Genomic DNA, 19,110 nt, shown 5'->3' on the forward strand with positions numbered 1-19,110 from the left:
TAATCTGTTGTTTTTAAAGGACAGGGGGTACCGCAGTACAGAACAGAAGCTGCGTATTAATGCCAAATACATTCATTTTATAGCTACACTTAGTAAACAACATTATTTTCCTTGGAGAAGTTAATACCTCATTTTCACCTTTCCAGTGCAGGACTTCAAGAACACCATAGTATTCTTACAAAGCGGATTGCATTATGCATCTAAGAAACCCCTGACGTTTCACATGATGCACCAGATTAAGCCTCCCAGAGATTAAGTGTAGCACACAGATGGTGGGCATGTTGCATCCACATCGCTTGACCTGCCACCATTACTCTGTTATTATCAGCAGTGCACTAAACATATCTGTACAGATTACTTAAAAGCACATCAGTCCTGAAAACATAACATTTGGGGAATAAAAGCGGCATGTTACTATTTCTGGTGTTCGCTGTGGGGGGTTAATAAATAAATAAAGCATTAATGTTCTCGGGTCACTTTTAGACAGAACAACAATGAACATCATCAAATGAAGTTGAAGTGCCTAAACTAGAAAAATAAATAGATAAGACTATTGCAGGGGGACCAAATGTGCACACATCCAGGTAAAGATGATCAGGCACAAAACCAGAAATATTGAGTTGCACAGAGACGGTCTGCACTCAAGGTTATTTCTCGTTTTCAATGCTGTTAATCCTCATGCAAAGGACGATGTGGAGAAACTTAAAAACAGAGAAAGATTAACATGGACTCTTGCAAACAAGTGCTGTCTAGAGATCATACTACTTATACTTGGAGGGCATTTTAGATAGATAGATAGAGCCACGTATACTTTATTCATCCCCAGGGGGGAATTTGTGCTTAGCAGCAGCGGGTGGCGTTACATATTAAACGTACGGAATACGGTAAGTATTGCGTTTGGAATTTAAAATGCACCATACATACTATCGTATTATCACTACGGTTTTTCACTGTGCAAAAAATGGCTATTTCTGTTGTAGCAGGGAAAGTGTTAAAGACCCCTGTGCCCTCATTAATCTCTATTGGCCTATGTCACCTCTCAGAAAGAAAAGCGAGATTACTCCCATCCCCGACCTCGGACTCTCATTTAGCCACATACTTCAAGCCATTATTCAGCCACCGTAGGAAAGCCACAAAACAAATGGTATTTACCTCAAAACTCATTTTACCTCGAGTGGGGGAGGGGAGAGGGTTTGTTGGAGGCCAAGAGACGGGAAAGGGAGTGAGGTATAAACTCATCATGGGGCTGCAGCACCCTCACTTCCTCTGCCAGTGTCAGGCTGTCATCTGCCATCTGAGAACGTGACAAATGGCTGAAATGAGCCGGGGAAGGATTTGACACAGATGTCTGACATCACCATCTAATCCTCCACTGGAAACGCCACGATGGCATGGATTTGATTGCCATGGCACAAAGTCAAAAATAATCCTTCAGGACCTGAAAGCCCGGGTGATTGGTTTTGATTTTGATTGTGGCATTAAATCGCGCCTGCTTCCTCACCAAAGAATGACTGATTTACAAATTAGGCCACTGTTGATTAGTCACCCTCACAGTCTATCACAGTCCTTCACACAATCAAAGAGCTTACATGTGTAGTTTTAACCTACAACCTCCTTACACTGTTGAACCAAAGCCTCAAGAGTATTACTGATCACATCTGCTCCGCCTATCATTTGCTTTAATTTAAGTCTCATTTTGCTGTGTGAAAAAATCAACATCTGGATAGTTGTTTTTTTTTAAGTTACAAGAGTTCCGGATCAAGTAAGCGAAGTCAAGGTGAGAGCGCAGTAAAGTCAGGCGCAGCGTGATACTGAGCTGTGTGTGTGTGTGTGTGTGTGTGTGTGTGTGTGTGTGTGTGTGTGTGTGTGTGTGTGTGTGTGATAAATCCACATTTTGGGTGGCAGCCATGAGTCAGGGACAGGTCTGATGAGTGATTAACTTTAGATGAAGGAGACTATAGACTTGGGCAGGAGCCGAAATCCTCGAGAAAATAGAGAGGCGACGTACGTGAAGAACACCCCGCTTTCCACAGGCTTGACTTTTAGAGAATAACACACCAGTGTTTAGAAATCCGACTGTCAGTGTTATGCCGGACTACATAGCAGAGCTGTTGCCAAAACACCCAAACCGTGAGAGAAAGTGAGTATGAACAAATAGTGTTCAGTTCCTGAGTGTGTAGCTTGCAGTGTACGTGTGTGTGCGTGGGAGTGAGAAGGGGGCTGGAGCACATACGCGAAGCCCTCCAAGGGACCGGTGACATTTCCTTGTTTTTAAACGCCACGCAGATTACGTCCGCGGTTCAACAAGAGTCGTGATCTGCCATCTTGATGGCACTTACCTTAATCACTTCTGACACACTTTTCATCACTGCCATGACTCTCTCTTGAATAATGTCAAAGTATGGTGATGCTTGACTGGCAAAAGAGCTTCACTGGTATTTTAATATAGTACTTCCACGCGTAGATTTACCTTTCCTTGCTTCTTCAACCTTCACATTCGCAATTGTACATCGGCCCATCAGGTAATTTCCCAAACAATAGGATTTTGCTGGAGCTCTGGATGGGTTTTTGTAACGAACGCGCATGAATAACAATGAGGCAGAGAGAGAAAGGCAGAGGTTGCATAACCTATTTTGAATGCTCCGAGTCTTTCTCCAAAATTGATACCAAGCAAACAGCGTGACGCGTGTATCTGCCCACTGAATGGGAATTAGACACAAAAGCACATCAAAGGGTGATTGAGGGGGTTTGTTCCACAGGAGATGAGTGAAAGAAACTTGGCCGGTAATTTCAGATGTGAATTACTTTCATCATCAGCACACATGTGGCTGGCCATACTAATCATGTTACTGCGTTTACTTTGTGAAAGAGAATTTTCTTGTTCACAGAGTCTGGTGGGGGGACGATAAACAGGCTACTTTTCTATTCACGCGCCATGCAGCAAGCAAACATGCGCCTGCTTGATTTTCTGCCCTTTATGGAAAAGAGCGACATGTTTGTCTGCAATTCTGTTTTCTTTTGAATTAATGCACTGCAGAATAACAATTTCTTTTCCGGTTACGGTTAGTATTGCATAAAATCCAGGATTTTGCCAAATCATGCATCCCTTGGACATGTTCCCTCTTCAATTCAGCAATTTTTGCACAACAAAGGAAGAAGCTAAACTATCTCTCTTTTACACTGTTTTGCCAAAGTACTACTTATAGGCAATGCTAAAAATGACCATTGTCAGATGTCAGATGTCAGATTAAATGACGGTCTGTTCAGTTGGAATGGAGCTTGTGTGAAAAGAGAAGATAAAACTCCTACTGCACCAAGGCAGGCTTGAAATCCCACCAGCCATGGATCCCAAATATGTTGGGCATCCATCCGATGATCCTTTTCCAATTTATATTAGTATCATTTTTACCAACAGATCTTCCTCAGTTGGGATGGATATCCACTTCTATGTTCTCCTCAAATAATTGGGTCCAAGAGGACTGCAACCTTCTTAGTACTGTGCCATACTGCGTTCTAGTTTCCGATCAGGTTGGATAATGGACCACGGTGGGGGGAGTGGTGTCCCATTACACAAGGCCGGATTCAGACAGTAAAAAAAAAGTGGGAGAACAGAAAGTGAGGGCTAACAACAGCCACTCTGTGAGAGGGAGGAGAGCAAGAGGCCTAAAAAGGAGAGACGCAAAGGTAGTCCCAAAGGAAGTGAAGAGGCAGCTGGCTCAGAGGTGTGCGCGTCCTATTTTTAGTTTTCCTCATGCGCATCTCCAACTCAAACAGCTGCTGGAGCATTTGCACACCAAAAGACTTCAGCACCATTGTTACTGCAGACAAACCAGCACCACGTCACAGAAAAGCTCAAACTTTACTTTGACTTTAAGCGTTTGAGCTCCAAGACGAGGACCAGCACCGCTTCCCTCAAGCTCTGTTTTTAGTTATGTTGAGTAACTTTTACGCAGAATCGCAAAGGTAAGATCGGGTGTAAAGTCACATGACTCGACGGCTGTTGATTCAAACCGCCTGCAGAGAGCGGTATAAAGTATAGGTCCCATGTGGGTAATGGGACCCACCCGGCTGACAGAGAGCACTCAAAGTAGGTCATTCCGGCGACTTCATAAAACACATAGATGAGTATAGTTTATTTTGGAGGCTTTGGAGCAAAGACAGAATTACATTATTGGTTTCCCGGAGAAACGTTGAGAAACTTTGACACTGTACAAAATATTTAATTCATAACATTATTTAAGAAGTACTGACATATGCCTTTATAGGGTTTCCAGAACAGAACTACCTTCTATTTAAAAATAATATTATATATATAATAATATAATAATAATATATAAATAAATATTTATTTATATTTATTTACAAACCACATTTAGCGTTGACCGAAACAATGTCAGCGCCAAGATAATAAGCGCCTGCCTAGAGGAGCACCTCAGTGCATTACCCAGCAGTAAGAAAAGAAGTTGTTTCATTTATTTATCAAATATGAAATATGTATAGCTTTTGAATTTGCTAGCAGAGGAGAACCAGGCAGAACAAAATGTGCTGGAAGTCGCTTTACGGAAGGATGTTAATGATAATCTGGCAGATGCTGCTTGAATACATTTTTCACTCCTAAGTCATTACCGGCCTTTCAACCAGTCGTCAGTTCTCACGGCCTGACAGCACACAGCAGGCCAGTAACACACCAATCTTTTGTGAGCTGGACTTTGCCTGTGAGACGGTGGGATTAGACACCTGACCTGCATGGAAGGTGAGGTGTCTGCATGCGGTTACAAAAAACTGCAGATGTTCCGGTCGAACCAGTTGCGCTGCAGTAATTTGTTTTCCCTAGAAACCGCCCAACCTCTCATGTTTAACCCCGTGAGAAGAAGCCGGCTTTTACCGAAGCTATTCCACACATTACAGACAAGAATGTGAAACAACAGCAAAGAGTTGGCTAACCAGCACCTGGGAACTGCTGCGACTATGACAGCGACTAAGTTTTGGCTGGAGGATTAGTTCCCTGTGAAAGTTAATTAGGTGGCTCCGTGGCACCTAAAGTGCTGTTTGATTTTTGGTTAATCCTCCTCAAATGCCGCACAAGGATCTTCAATGACGCCATGTTCAAATTAAACTGCTGAAACTGCATAAACTTTAAAGCACATCTGCATGTACACGAAATAATCAAGCACAGGCCGAGAGGGAGAGAAAGAAGTGAAAAAAAGAGGGAAAGGCAATGTTGAGACGGATCACATTCAATGAGGTAGCAGGCATCTCTGAGTGAGACAGCGTTTTAAATAAAACATGAAGGCTGGAGAAGAAGGCAGTCCTCCCTCACAGCAGCTTATGACAAGACATGATATTCTGAGAGACAGCACACCAAGCTACGAGGCTTCCCCGGGGAGACCCTTCCCTCTCCATCAGATGTACTATGTATCAGAACCATCAAACATCGGCCCTCGTCCCACAGCATCCGAAGCTCCTCAGCTGAAGCCAGACTGACCGTCGGGCTGTGAGAAGCTGACGAGCACTTATGCACTGACGACTTCCTCTGTGCTCTCACTCCTCCGAATCTCTGACTGGATGAGAGAAGATCCATCACTCACAATCCTGAGCCCTATACAGTCATCAGGAAGGTAACTTTCAATTGAGAAAAAAGCCCCGAAACATTATTCAGACAGAACTAAAAATCACGTCCTCTTTAGGCTCCTTTTCAGGGCCAAAGCCTGTAGGAGGCTTGAGAGGAAGGGCCTGTAACAACATTGATATGAACATGTAAATAAGTCATGGCCAATCTCTCTCTCTCTCTCTCTCTGTCTGCTCTCACTCTCTCTATAAAAAGCCGTATGCACATTTTTAGAATTCCCCGAGTTCTGCTGATGTGAAGAAAGAGATAAAAGATTCATGCTTGTTTGAAAAATTCAAACAGATGTCCTGAACTTTCTGTACATAGCCAGTATGTATAAATTATTTAGTCTTAGAATGCAAGAAAAGGGAGAATGTGGAGTCTGGAGCATGCAACGAAATCCAAACAATTATAACGCAAATAGATTAACCTGGTGATTAAGAAAACCGTCGATAACTGTGACTGATTTGCGTCTCTAGCAGAGAATATTAAACGATGTGATTTTTGTTTTTTCTTGGCTCAGCGGCCATACAGTGGACTGAGCTGACAATTGCAGTGAATTTGAAGAGCTGGTCCCTGAATGCACCAGCAGAGGGAGACCATGTCACATGACAGAGCTGTAAACTTCTCCACTTGTGTTCCCTCTTTCTGCCTATTTGACGTGATACAAATGTTACTAACAGAACAACTTAAGAAATAGTGGGACGTATAAATGTCTAAATTATTAAGCAGTAAGTCTGAATTGTGTAGGTATTCAGACCGATTTAATGTAAAACACCCCTTAAACAACTTTTACATTCAGAATTATTTAAAATGTAGTACAGCAAACCATGAACTGTTGCTTTGACAGGATTCCCAGATGTATTTAACCGATCATTTGGATAAAAGTGTTAATAAAAGTGACGTCTAAGGGCTGATTAAGGGTTAAACTGTGTCGGACACGACACTGGAATTGGATTCGGAGCCAGATGAAGTAGCCAGCCGGTTGCGCTGGAGACCTTTCGATAGTTTGTTTGTTTTCATTCTGAACGCCAAAGGTGTTTCTTGTGACGTCATACTTCATACGTTCATTTGGGCACGGAGAAGCTCGCGCGCTCCTCCTCCGCCCTGCGAGTAGCATTGTCCCGGGTTCCGCAGCCCGCTGCGTCACGCCGACAGCGGCGGAAAAGTTACGCCTTTCTTAACCAACGCAGTTTGCGGGATATCGCTGCGGCTGTCCACGGACACGCGTGTGAGTATTTCGTGTTTCCTAACTCCGGTGTTATCGAGACAAATGCGGTGGAAATGTCCTCCTCTGTCGCCAGGTGAGCCAGCGACACCTGTAAACAAGCAGCGTGTATCGCGCTCACTGCGCGGCGTTTGTTCTTTAGTTCCACCCTGCCAAGGTACAGTGTCACCTTCGAATATTATTGCCCCTTTTCCATATACCAAAGAAGGACTTTGATCGGCAACTCATTCATTCTTTCTGACGTTAACTTCTGACCCCCCCCCACCCCCCTCCTCCTCTCACCATGGTGGATTACAGTGTTTGGGATGCAGCAGGAGCCCTGCTCCCAAACAGAGGGGGTTCTTTTGAAATGCAGGAGCTGGCTCTGAGTGAGTTGCTGGAGTGCCCCCTGTGTTACGAGCCGCTGGACGAGTCGGCCAAGGTCCTGCCCTGCCAGCACACGTTCTGCGTGTCCTGCCTGCGGAGGCAGGAGGGAGCCCACCCCCAGCTGCTCTGCCCCGAGTGTGGTGCTCCTGCCCCGGCCGGGACCGCGGAGGAGCTTCCTGCAAACCTCCTGTTAGTGCGGATCCTGGGTGGGCTGCGGGGCTCGCCGGGGACCCCCGGCGGAGACAGGCAGACGTCCCGCTACGTGGCGCCCTTGGTCATGGAGGGCTTGGAGGTCAGGGAGGGTCATCAGCAGCTTGGGAGTCAACACAGGGAGAAGCAAGGGCCCAATGAGGTCAGTGAACGACCCCGGCCTAATCCAATACAACCTAATTACAATACAACCTATTGTAATTTACCAATTATTCTACTGTAATAAATTACACAGTGTTGTTCATGTTTTTATTTACACATGGAATGCGGCCCCTTTTCCAAAGCCCCTCTTTTATCTATTTATTTATTCCTCTTTGCTTTGGATTTCGAACATGACCTCCAAGAAAAACCCACGCTTACACGCTTTTTCTATCAGGGTAGTACTGCATTATGTACATTTTCTGGAAACGTTTAATGGATAATAGCACCATGAACGACATGAAGGTTTTGGCTCATCATGTAAATTCGATACCAGAAAGAAATCATTCCAGCATTCCCATAACGCAATATTTCACGACAACGTGCAACAAGGCCCACACTGTCCTAATACACCCACACGGGTTAAAGACACGGCTAGCTGCGGCTACGGTGTAGACAGTGTGGCTAAATCTCCTACAGTCGAGACGTGTATATTTCCTCACTGCGTCTCGTCTCCCCGCCCTGTGATGGCTTGATTATTAATTCCTCGGAATCTATGAAATGAGACCTCGTGTCTCATCTCTGTCCTATTAATAATCTTTAATGTGATTCTGTGGCTGAGATAAGAAGAGCTAGAGTGGGAATTTATCAATCTGCGACCGTTTTTTGGGGGGGTCTGACGAGGAGTGAGTCAGTGATCAAACCTGTATGAAGGCGGAAGATTTCCTTCTCGCATCATAGCAAACATAGGAAACCACAAAACCGCTGATGCCCCTCTTGCTCAATCGGGGCAGCTCTGTTATAGCTCTGACACCAACTATGCAGCATGCTTACGCAAATCAGTAGTGTGAAATTGTGTGGTATTTTTGCAAAGGAAATTTGATAAATAACAATAATAATGTTACATAAAAAGTTTTACATGTAAAAATAAGTTAATTATGTTTGGCATATGCATAATATTGACAGAAGAAAAATTCTGCGTGATAATGTAAAAATGACACCTTCTGGTGAAGGTTTAACATGATTTATCTGTTTAAAGCAGATCGGTCAGTTACGAAAACCCAACAGAACTCTAAGTCTCATAAAGGTACCTCACAGTCAGTAAATCGTATCGCAGTTTTCATTTGATGCCGGTGTTTTATTCTCCGAGGTGCTGAGAAGCACAGAAACCGGCCTACACTACAGTCCAGTGCATGAACTGCCCACGTTTGCTTGAAATCTGTAGCCTAATCTTCAGCCAGAGTTTATAGAGTTCATAGAGTGCAGCCGCGTCAGCAAGGGGGAGTTTGTGATCATCAAAATCACAAATTTTCCCGTTAATCTCAAAGACTACTATTCAAATGACGTAATATACATAAGTATTCATAATGCGGGAATAAATTACTAATTTTATGCGTCATATCAAATGTTGATGTTTAGTTCAACGACTTCACACCTTTGTCTGTTCAGCACAAGGTCGGTTTAGAACATGCAAGGTTTTTCTGACCTGTCCTCTTAATAAAATAATAAATAATAATAAAACTAAAATCCCCACTGGGACTATCCCACCGACCGAGAGCCTCCAACGTGTGTCTGGACCGCAGCATTTTACAGATTAACTAGCTTCTCTTTTCAAACAATGATCTGCGTGAAGGCCCTGGCTGCTGTTTGTCACAGTCAAAGTAAAGGGCACAATAAATGGCATTATTTCAAAATGTAGCCATACTGTCACCTCTCCATTTGAACACACAGGAGCCGTTATTTGTTCCATCTGTCTTCCAGCTTGCTCACAAAGCTTCGATGCGAAACCAACGAGGAGATGCTGCAGCAGAGCCGGCGCCAGCCTCCACCGGCAGAGGTGCGTCCGCCGCCGGGGGGTCGCTGCAGGCCGTCAGCCAGATGCCTCCGATGCAGTCCCAACCTCCGGCCCTCTGCAGGGCGCTGTACGACTTTAACCCCGAAGAGAGCAACCTGGAAGACAGTAAATATGGTCTCAGCTTCGTCAAGGTCTGACTCGTCGAACTGCTGACTTAACACAGCAGCAACACTTTACTCACCGTCGACTAGATGTTTTTTAAACCTCAAAGGGTTTCCTTCTTTTTAATAGATCCACAAAGACAACGATTACACTTGACTTTAACCTTTTAAATGATTAACGAGGCATCGGCCTTGTGGGGAAAAAAGGGCAAAAGTGCTATTTAACTTTTAATTATAGTGTATGAGTGTTCACTCGTGTGAATGATTCTGAGACGAGATGCGTTACCCGGGGACAGAAACCCATAGTCTATGATTGAATGGACGGATCATTTCAGTTACGTGCTGTGGAAAAAAAAATATTTTATGACCTACCTATTTGATTGCTTATTGAGTAAACACTTAATCAGTAAGTAAAAGTAAAGTGATGAAAGGTTTTGTCTGATCAACCGTCCAAAACCCAAAGATATTCAATCAACTTGATCGACTTCAGTTCTTAAAATATTTACATGTTGTAATTTCATGATTCTCTTTTTATTTTCTTTTTTAATTACATGTTTTATTTGTTAATATCATTGCTTACTGACTTCCGCTGCTTTGATAGACTAGCGGAGCCGCAGGCTAAGACCTCTGCTGCAGTAGTTTTTACAAGCGCTGAAGGATTTCTGAGGCACGTTACATAAGGGCCTCAGGACTTGTGTCTTCCATTAAAGCACACTTGAGTTCTTTTTCTTTCCAGCTTTAATGCAGATGGTCAAATGCTAGTTTTTTTAAGAGCGAGCCTGGATACAGAAAGGGCCGGACCGACGGGTACAAAGACGGGTGGACGTCACATGCTGCAATAGAGATGTAGTGCTCACAGAGTGCCCAGTCTCCAGGGCGAGCACACTCTGTTATAAGCAACTGGCTTCCTGTTTTTTTTTACTTTGTTTTATGGGGGATGGGGGGGGGGGTTGTTCCAGCAGTTTCTCTGCCACTCACCTTCTCACGACTTCTCTCCTGAGTCCAGTTGTGTGTCTCTGACTTCTGGTTGACAGGGAGACATCCTTACTGTCATCAGACGGGTGGATGAACACTGGATTGAAGCCAAGCGGGGGGAGAAAGTTGGAATTTGCCCTCTGCAGTATGTAGAGGTGAGTTTGTCTTGAGTCCCCCCCACCCTCCCCTTCCTTATTAAATGTGGGGTTGGGCCCTTTTCCCCACTGCCATCAAGGTTGACACCTGCCGTTTGGCCCTTTGCTCTGACGGCACACCTCTTGTAATGAATTGAACCGTAGATGTCATTAATTCCAGGTCACTGGTCATTCAAATCTTTGACTCATCCGTAAATGTCAGTCCCGCGCTGCAAAGTGCTGAGGCAGGGAGATAATCTGTGGAGCCGTGCTGCGTCTGCAGCTGCTCATTAGCGTGTGACTACGCGGCTCTCCCAGGTTGTGGCAGTGCTTGAGTGCCTTTTGTTTTCTTCTGTACTTTCTGCCTCCAGGAATTAAATTTGCAACTGTTGTTTCAATGGGGTTGATGTTCTTGTTTGCTTCCCTCACATGTCATCTGCATTTTTTGCCAGAGGTTCACCCAATACTGTGGTTCTTTTCCTCTCGTTTTTAGTCCGCTCCTCCTCATATGCCCTTCCCCGTCTCCTGTCCACCCATGTACTTTGCTGAAGCCCCGCCTCAGTGGTGCTCTTCGCCTTCTACTACCTCTGTACTCTATTCTTCCACCCTCCTCCTCCTCCTCCTCCTCTCTCGCATCTCCTTTCTGAGCCTATCCTCCTGTCGTGCAGCCAAGCGTGAAGACACAGTAAAGCTTTCTTTGCTCCGGTGGCAGAGCGGCACATCACTGCGGGGAGTGAAAGCATTAACCCTGCCTGCCTGCCTGTGCAGCTTTTCTCTCGGCACCAGTCCACCCTCTGTGGCTTACTGGCTGGTAGCTGTGCTCCTGCCTTGCCCGCCTGTCCAACAAGTTGTAGGGGGTGAGGGGAGTAGAGATAAGTGGGCGCCTTTAGAGAGCCGCTGATCAACAGGAGCAGAAGTTGACAGGCGGCAGTCGCAGGTAGGAGGAAGATGGGAGAGAGATTTCCTGGACTGAGGACCGACTATTCCCTGCGTTGGGATTAATCCCGACTCACACTGTGGTTTCTCTTTGTCTCTCAGCCAAACTCAGTGGCTGCCAAACGGCTAGAGGGAAGGAATCAGAGGGGGAGTGACTCAGCAGACGTTCACCATCGGACCGGGAGCGGGGGCAAAGACAAGGCCACTGACGTCTCCAATCGGACCGGCCATTACGGAGCCCCTCAGTTCCCAGCAAAGACGCCCGCCACCAATGCTTTGCCCCTCTCCAACCAGCAGAAGCAGCCCGCAGCCAGCAGCATCCGATTTTACCCTGCTGCCAAAGGAGAGGCGTCCGACATCAGCGCCTCTGACGGCTCCAGCCGCCGGGGTCAGTCGCACCGATTCTCCGGATCTCTCGCTGCCCGCGGCCCCCCTCACCCCTCCAGAGTGAACTCGCAGAGAACCAGACGGCACTCTGACTCTGCGTACAGGCCTCTGCAGGTGAGCTGTTTGCCAACTATTTCTGCCTTGGTGCAAACTAGATTAACGGTGTGGCAACTCAGCTTCAATGCGTGGTTGGCTTTGCTTTATTTTCTATAATTGTTTTTTTTTTAACAGAAAATGGCTTTTGTGAGATGACTGTTTTTGTGAGTTGTTGTTTTTATTTGGGTGACTGGGGGAGAGTTGTCCTCAGGGACGCCGAGAGGGAGCCAATTACTCTGTGAATTTGAAATGAATGAGAGAAAGGCATCGTCCTTACTTTGTCCGCTACAGTAATAAAACAACACAGATGTGGAAAAGGAGGAGATATGAAAGCACCGAGGACCGGATGTTAGTGGACCAAAACTCTGAAAAGCTCTTTAATCAAAAGTTCTGGGACATAAGCCAGGGATCCCCCCATAGATGAATAGCGGTCTAACACGGATTGTGTCCTTTGTCTTTCTTCAGCTATGGGAAATATATATATATATATATATATATATATATATATATATATATATATAGATATAGATGGATAGTTACTTTATTCATTGCGTAAGGGGACGTTGTTTTGGACTTTTGGACCGTTTGCCAGAATGAGGAGTGTAAAACACATACAGGCTTAATAAAAGCACTGCTAATAGCTTCAATGCAGCAATATTGAGCAACGGAGCTTGCCTTGACTGCTATGATGTCTTCTATATTACTCCCTAGAAGAGTGTGTGGTACTCTCTAGTAGAGTTTCTCTTGTTTCTTAAAGCTCTTTCAGGGCCACATTTTGGCATCAATGAAATTTCAAGCTGTCAATTTGAGACCTCTTTTCATGTGATCAAGATACTTGCTGCATATTTTTTTATAAAACTTGTATGACATGGCAGGATGATGATTGGCTGATGAACATGAAATACTTTTGTGAGCACTTAAATGTTTTCAGTAATATTCCGACTACCAGCAGGAGGCAAAAGTGATAGAAACTGTTAAAAGAATATTAATTTAACTTAGCTTGAAAGCTATGATGGATGTATTTCACAATTCTGCAGCCGGAGACATTTATGACATTATTTATGTTGTAAGAAATTGTCAGATAAGTCAGAGCCAGCTAGCGTCTGAGTACACTGCCAACGTAAAAGCCTCTGCGAGTCTTAATAATGTAACCTGCTGCCAGTTGCCCCCCCCCCCCCTCCCGAGGTAATGATTTCCTTTGATTCAGTTGAAATTTCACCACTCTACCCTGCGATTATACATGTCAGAGCACAAGAATGCTCATGCGGGTTGGAGAGCGAAGCAGGAGAGGAAGGCAAGAGCAAACTGTAGAACAAGATAACAAAAGCAGGAAATGGGAGAGATAAGACCCTAAGAGGAAAAGGTGAGAGGAAAAATGTGAACTTTAGAATGCCATCGATCTGGGAGGAGAAACGGAAAACAAAATGCGTTCACTGCCAAAGGGCAAAACACAAGAGGTAGGGAGAAGGGAGGGAGTGGGAAGCTCGGAGAGTCCCTCAGTGTGTCTGCTTATCTCTCTCATGCTGATGATGATGATGAGTCACTGGTGAAGTTGGTTACATAACAGACTTTCTCTCTCTCTCTCTCTCGCTCTCTCTCCTCTGCCTTCAAACTCTTTCCCCTTCACTAAGCAGGTAACACTCAGTCTCACATCGGTGGGCCAGTAATGGCAGACAAGCCACGCACCCTTTTTAAAGGAGCCGGGGGCTCCGTCCCTCAAGCCCAGGCTGATCTCCCCACTGACCAAGGCAGCGCGTGGGCTATTCTTAGAGCTGCATCAGCTCTCACCTCTGGCTCCAATGTTTCACGGAGGGATGTTTCATCCCACAGACTGTGGGATGAGAAGATGCGTATTAGTGTGAATATTGGCACGGTTATGTAAGAGAAAACTTTAGTGTGGAAAGCAAAAACAGTTTAATTATTATTCTTTCTTTCAAATAGTCAACTGAATACCTTCTTAGACACAACACGCAGCTTGACAATGTGGCTGTGGGCTTTTGGAGATGTCTGGCATATTTCACCAACAGACTAAGGGATTGAAGTAATTGCCAAATGAATCACTAATGGACAATAATCCATATTTGCCTCTGACAGAAGTGCAAAAACGCTGCAGTCATTTAAAATCAGACACTTTCCATTAGTCTGGCCAGAATATATTATGTACTTTAAAACAAATTATTGTCAGATCTTAATCCCAAATAGAAAGCTTTTATTTAAAAATAGTATTATTTAAAATTTTAGTACATCTGGTATACTGACAACAAACCTCAATCTGTATAAGTTATTTTAAGACAACCTAAAATATTTATGTTTCCACCTCAAATTCAGAACCCAACTTCTGCTTCTCTTGGCTCATGAAATCAAATGGAAATACTTTTATAAAACAACATGTGTCAGCAGAATATGAGGGAAATCCAACATTTTCAAACTTTTTAAGCAGCATAATGTCTCTTTACTGTCACATGATCCAGTGGGATCTTGGACCAGAGAACAATTGGGAGTTTCCCATGATGCTTCAGGATCATACATTCATCTCAAACGAGCTACCTGTTCCCGGAGTTTGGTAATATCCCGTCAATCTAGTTGAAAACATGTCTCGTTTTGACAAAATTCATTCTTGAAAAATTTCACTTTAAACCACATAACTGAAGCAGAATCTAAAAATATTCAAGACAGGAATAAAAAAATAACTCAATAGTAATGACAAGATGTAAATTACTTAATGAATGAAAAAGTAGTTAATTTCACACAAAGATGCTTCGTGCTGCTTTAGAGAATACACAAAGTTATCTTTTCTTCATGAAATTGCTTTTTCCCGCGTAAATGAGACACAAGTCTCATAGACAAAACAGCTCTAGGGGGACATTATTGCTCGTCCATACAGTCCCCTGCATGTGATGGGAGGTTGGTATGACTTCAGGACATTATATCATGTGTTTATCCAGCTTTACCTCACGGCTCTGACTTTGACACGTGAGGCGGTGCTTAAAGCACGGGCGGCCTCTCGGTCAGGACTTCTTTTGTGCTTCTTTGAGGTAGTGTGTGAATGCAGCTCAATGGTGGCAGAGCTGCATGATCCAGGCGCATGCTGCATGGAGGGGGCCCCGGGGCCCACAGGCCAGCGTTAGTGCCTTAATCAGCAGTTGAGTGGCTGGGCTGTAAATAGTACAACCCTCCATAGACGTCACCGCGTAGATAGTAGGAGGAAGGGGAATTTTTCTACGCCTGTAATGGAACAAAAAGAAAACGTTAGGAGGGATTTTTTTTCTAGTAGTCAGTGGAAAAAATAAAACGTACCAAGCCTTTTCCGTATGGCAATTAAATAATTAGGGACTGAGTTTCGTGCAGTGTCGGCGGTTGTGCGACACACCTCAGCGTCCCTCCCTGCTGACTGTGTCGGGTCTGACTCACAGCCTCTTGACTTTCTCACAGACAAAAACATTGAAACATAAAGCAAGGAGATTTACAAACAGTTAAGAACATTGATTGAAACATAAAAGAAAATCAGGCATTAAAAAGGCAACGTTAAAATTTTTTAAATGGATACAATTTGCAGTGTAGATTAAGAGTACCAAAATTCCAAAATGCAGAAACGGTCAATTAAAGGCAGCAGCAACAGAAAGGTCTTTAATCTGGATTTAAAGGAGCTGAGGGACTCGCCACCTGAGAACTGGAGTGATCCTCCTTCCTGGTCCTAGTGACGGCTCGAGCTGCAGCTTACTGATTGACTTTTTACAGAGACGTAAACACACCGTTACAGTGGTCAAGTGAAAATAAATGCATGTACAAGTTTTTTTCAAATCTTGTTGAGACATTGGTCCTAGACCTTGACATTCCTTCCTTTTGTGATCAAAGGATGATTTTGTAACTGTCTTGATATGGCTGTTCACCGAGACTTTTCGCTTGGTTTGTGGTTTTTAACATCAGTAATTGAAGAGATCTTCCAAGCCATAGTATATATTTACTGTACTGTATTTGAATTCAAACGTATACACAATGTTTTCTTTATTAGTGAAGTTTGAGCTTAAACTAAGCATTTAGAAGGAAGATAGAACAAATCAGATGTATGATACACACATTGGAAACAAGAACACAAGGGGTCACTGAATGACTTCGACAAGTCTCCAGTCGGCCCGCCTCTTTTGTCCATCCTGAAATATCTCATCGCTATTGGCTCCGCTGATTTCCTCACTTTCCCTCTAGCAGCATCATCAGTTTGACAATTTGGACTTTTAGTAAAACTATTAAATGGATTGCAAAACATTATGGTAAGGTGATCGTGGTAAGCATTGTTCTCCTGTTGAACATGTTAGCGTACTCATTGTGAGCATGTTAGCATGCTGACGTCAAATACTATATACTAAATATACTAAATGCTATATACTTCCTTTGGTAAACAGAAATAAAATACTCTCTTGAATAATGTACCATGCAACACTATTCCAGATCCTTTTTTTACTGAATCTTTATCCATCCCTTAACAGAGTGTGAAGAAGATGACCAGTGATGCTCCACCCGCCATCTCGATGGCTCTTGTGAACCCCCAAATGTCCTCGACCTCTACAGACGGCAAAAACTCCTCCACACAGCAGCTCTCCATCAGTGTGTGAGTCACTGTTTCTAAACATTATGCATGGTAATGTCAGATTGAAGGGGTGAGATATGAATAGATAGAGAAACAAGAAACACTCGAGTGAAAAAGGTGTCCTATTATACACATTTCATAGAAAGTGTGGTTGCCCTCCCATGTGACTCCTCAGGTGTGCCGTCTTGTACTCCTACAAACCGCGACGGCCGGAGGAGCTGGAGCTGAGGAGAGGAGAGATGGTGGGAGTTTACGGAAAGTTCAAGGAGGGCTGGCTGCGTGGGTTATCGCTCAAAACGGGCAAAGTGGGCATTCTGCCCGGCAACTACATCACGCCAGTGCTCAGGTGAGAGGCTGTGACCCTTGACCTGGGAAAAAGTGGGCGCTGAATGAACAGGAGATTGGGACGGCGATGTAGTGTGGGCCGGACCACGTGTCATCCTGCACACACTTCAATGAATCATGAAACAAGAATAAAACTGGTCTGGTGGCCTGTGCAAAGAAACTTTTAACTACTGTATTTCAAGTATTGTTCTGTGAGTACTTCGGTATGTACTAAGCGTCTCATTGCCTCTCTGCAGAACCTCGGCACGACTCCTGGAGACCAAAGTCGCTAACGCGTCCTCGCAGCACAACACAGTAGCTGGAAAGAAAGCCACCGGGGTCAAGACTCCCGCTGTGGTCCTTGCTCTTGATAGGGTGAACTCTGATGGAGTGATATACTCGACAGGACAGGTCCCGTCTGTGCCGAATGGAGCGCAGCATCCCGCGTCATCCACTGCCGCCGCGAAACCGCCCCTCTGTGATGGTTCACAGGGTTGGGACACCGTGAGGCGCATCTTTAACCCTCATAGAGGTGAGGGATAAACAACCACGTCCGCCTTCCAAACGCCTGATCGAATCAAAACGATTTTACACGGAATTGTCAATGAGGCCCTTTTGAATATTTTTTTCAGGGTCAAACTATTTCTCCCATCCGTCCAATCTGAACGTCCCGTCCAAGTTGCAGCACTTTTCACAAGCTCAGGCGTCCGGCTACTCGCCGGCCGTGCAGAGGAAGAAAAAGAGCATCCTCCTGACCAACTGTGGCACAGCGCGGGGCTGGATGACTGAGTCCGCACCGCCCTCTAGTGGAGTCTTTAAGGACAGGGGCTTCCCTGCTTCCCATGAGCACGAGAGACAGCCCAACGGTCCTCCCTCAATTCTAGTCAGACCCAATGCACACAAGAATAATGCCGACAAGGTAATGTCATTCTGATGATTGCTAGCGAGAGGTGAAGACAAGTACTCTGTGTGCATATGTGTGTATGTATATATATATATATATATATATATATATATATATATATATGATCACTGTTCTGTTATGTGGCTTACAGAAAATATTTTATTCCCCCAGCCGGCAAAGTCAGTGCGGTTCTTCACAGATGAAGACTCGCCTCTCCCGAGACGTCGCACCTCCTCGTGGTCGTCAGGGAATCAAGTTCCTTTCAACTGCGGTCCCGGCCCCCCGCCGTTAGAAGTATGGGCCCCGTCGCTCACGCTGGGGAGAGACGGACCGGGGATCATCCTCAAAGAAGGAAAAGCTCCTGTTCTTAGGAGAGGCCTGGAAAACACTGTCTCTGATTCAAATTCTAATACACCAAGAACAATGTTGCCACAGCCGTTGCTTTCAGCCGCGCCCGCTCAGTTCAACCCCAGCAGGTACGACGAGTCTGTCTCTGCCCTTGAAAATAAGAAGCATATTGATTAACAGACAAAGTAGACTTAAAGCATGTGCATTGTTCAGATGTATTGGACTAAAACCTCTCTGTAACTTTTTTGCTCCCCCCCCCCCCAGACACAGAGTGACCACAATGCATTTAGCTCAAACGGACGCAGAGCTCAGTCTGCTTCAAGGAGACGTTGTCCTCGTCCACAGGCCTCGACCTGATGGACGAGTTCTGGTTACTCAGGAGAGCAGTGGGCGGACAGGCTTATTCCACAGCACTGTTCTTCAAGTCCTCGAGAGGCTCAGCTGACTGTGTGGTTCCGTCGTTACGTATGCGTCTATATTTCATGTGTTCAACTGCCAAATGAGAAGACTGACCTGAACAACGGACGCAGGTCAAAGGGTTAAGCTGCCATTGACAATCCTTTGAAGGAAGTGTTTATTTTTATGAGAGTGTGGTTAAATTCTCCAGAGATATATTGTGTGTTCTTGAACGTATGTGCATGTTTGTTACACATGTACTATTATAAGATTTTGCACAAAATCCCATCTGACTGCTCCCTGTTCAATACCCATGTTAAACGCATTGGTGAGTGCCTTTGTCAAAACTCACAAAGAAAATAACTATATTTAAATATATTTAGAGAAATTATGAAGTTAAATATATGTACTGCTTTAGTGGTAATAAACTATACGTCCATAACTTTTGTAGATTGGTGTCTTACTTCACATGTAAACTAAGTGGAGGAATTGCCTGTGTGCCAAATGACTGCATCCTTT

The 19,110-nt window shown here is 44.6% G+C and overlaps 1 protein-coding gene across 4 annotated transcripts; it reads left to right on the forward strand.

The window, feature by feature from the left end:
• The first annotated feature begins 1,948 nt into the window (after positions 1-1,948).
• On the forward strand, positions 1,949-19,033 carry sh3rf2 (SH3 domain containing ring finger 2). 4 transcript variants are annotated; one of them, XM_078102252.1, is made up of 11 exons: positions 1,949-2,140; positions 7,134-7,554; positions 9,312-9,536; positions 10,541-10,636; positions 11,654-12,052; positions 16,519-16,640; positions 16,795-16,965; positions 17,201-17,475; positions 17,576-17,862; positions 18,019-18,323; positions 18,460-19,033. In XM_078102252.1, the coding sequence occupies exons 1-11, from the start codon at positions 2,088-2,090 to the stop codon at positions 18,638-18,640; spliced, it is 2,535 nt and encodes an 844-aa protein (XP_077958378.1). In that variant the 5' UTR covers positions 1,949-2,087; the 3' UTR covers positions 18,641-19,033. The 4 variants fall into 4 exon arrangements, with proteins under 4 accessions (XP_077958378.1, XP_040030770.2, XP_077958379.1 ...); XM_040174836.2 differs by lacking the exon at positions 1,949-2,140 and adding an exon at positions 6,551-6,839; XM_078102253.1 differs by lacking the exon at positions 1,949-2,140 and adding an exon at positions 6,663-6,993.
• The last annotated feature ends 77 nt before the right edge of the window (positions 19,034-19,110 follow it).

This window comes from Gasterosteus aculeatus, chromosome 4 (genome assembly GCF_964276395.1).
Source record: "Gasterosteus aculeatus chromosome 4, fGasAcu3.hap1.1, whole genome shotgun sequence".
Taxonomy (NCBI): Eukaryota; Metazoa; Chordata; class Actinopteri; order Perciformes; family Gasterosteidae; genus Gasterosteus; species Gasterosteus aculeatus.

What these genes read in the sequence shown, in the direction of transcription:
- sh3rf2 (XM_078102252.1), top strand. Translation starts at nt 2,088, where the DNA reads ATGCCGGACTACATAGCAGAGCTGTTGCCAAAACACCCAAACCGTGAG. An exon ending in CACCCAAACCGTGAGAGAAA is followed by an intron (nt 2,141 to 7,133) that starts GTGAGTATGAAC and finishes GGTGGATTACAG; the next exon opens with TGTTTGGGATGCAGCAGGAG. An exon ending in ACAAGAATAATGCCGACAAG is followed by an intron (nt 17,863 to 18,018) that starts GTAATGTCATTC and finishes TTATTCCCCCAG; the next exon opens with CCGGCAAAGTCAGTGCGGTT.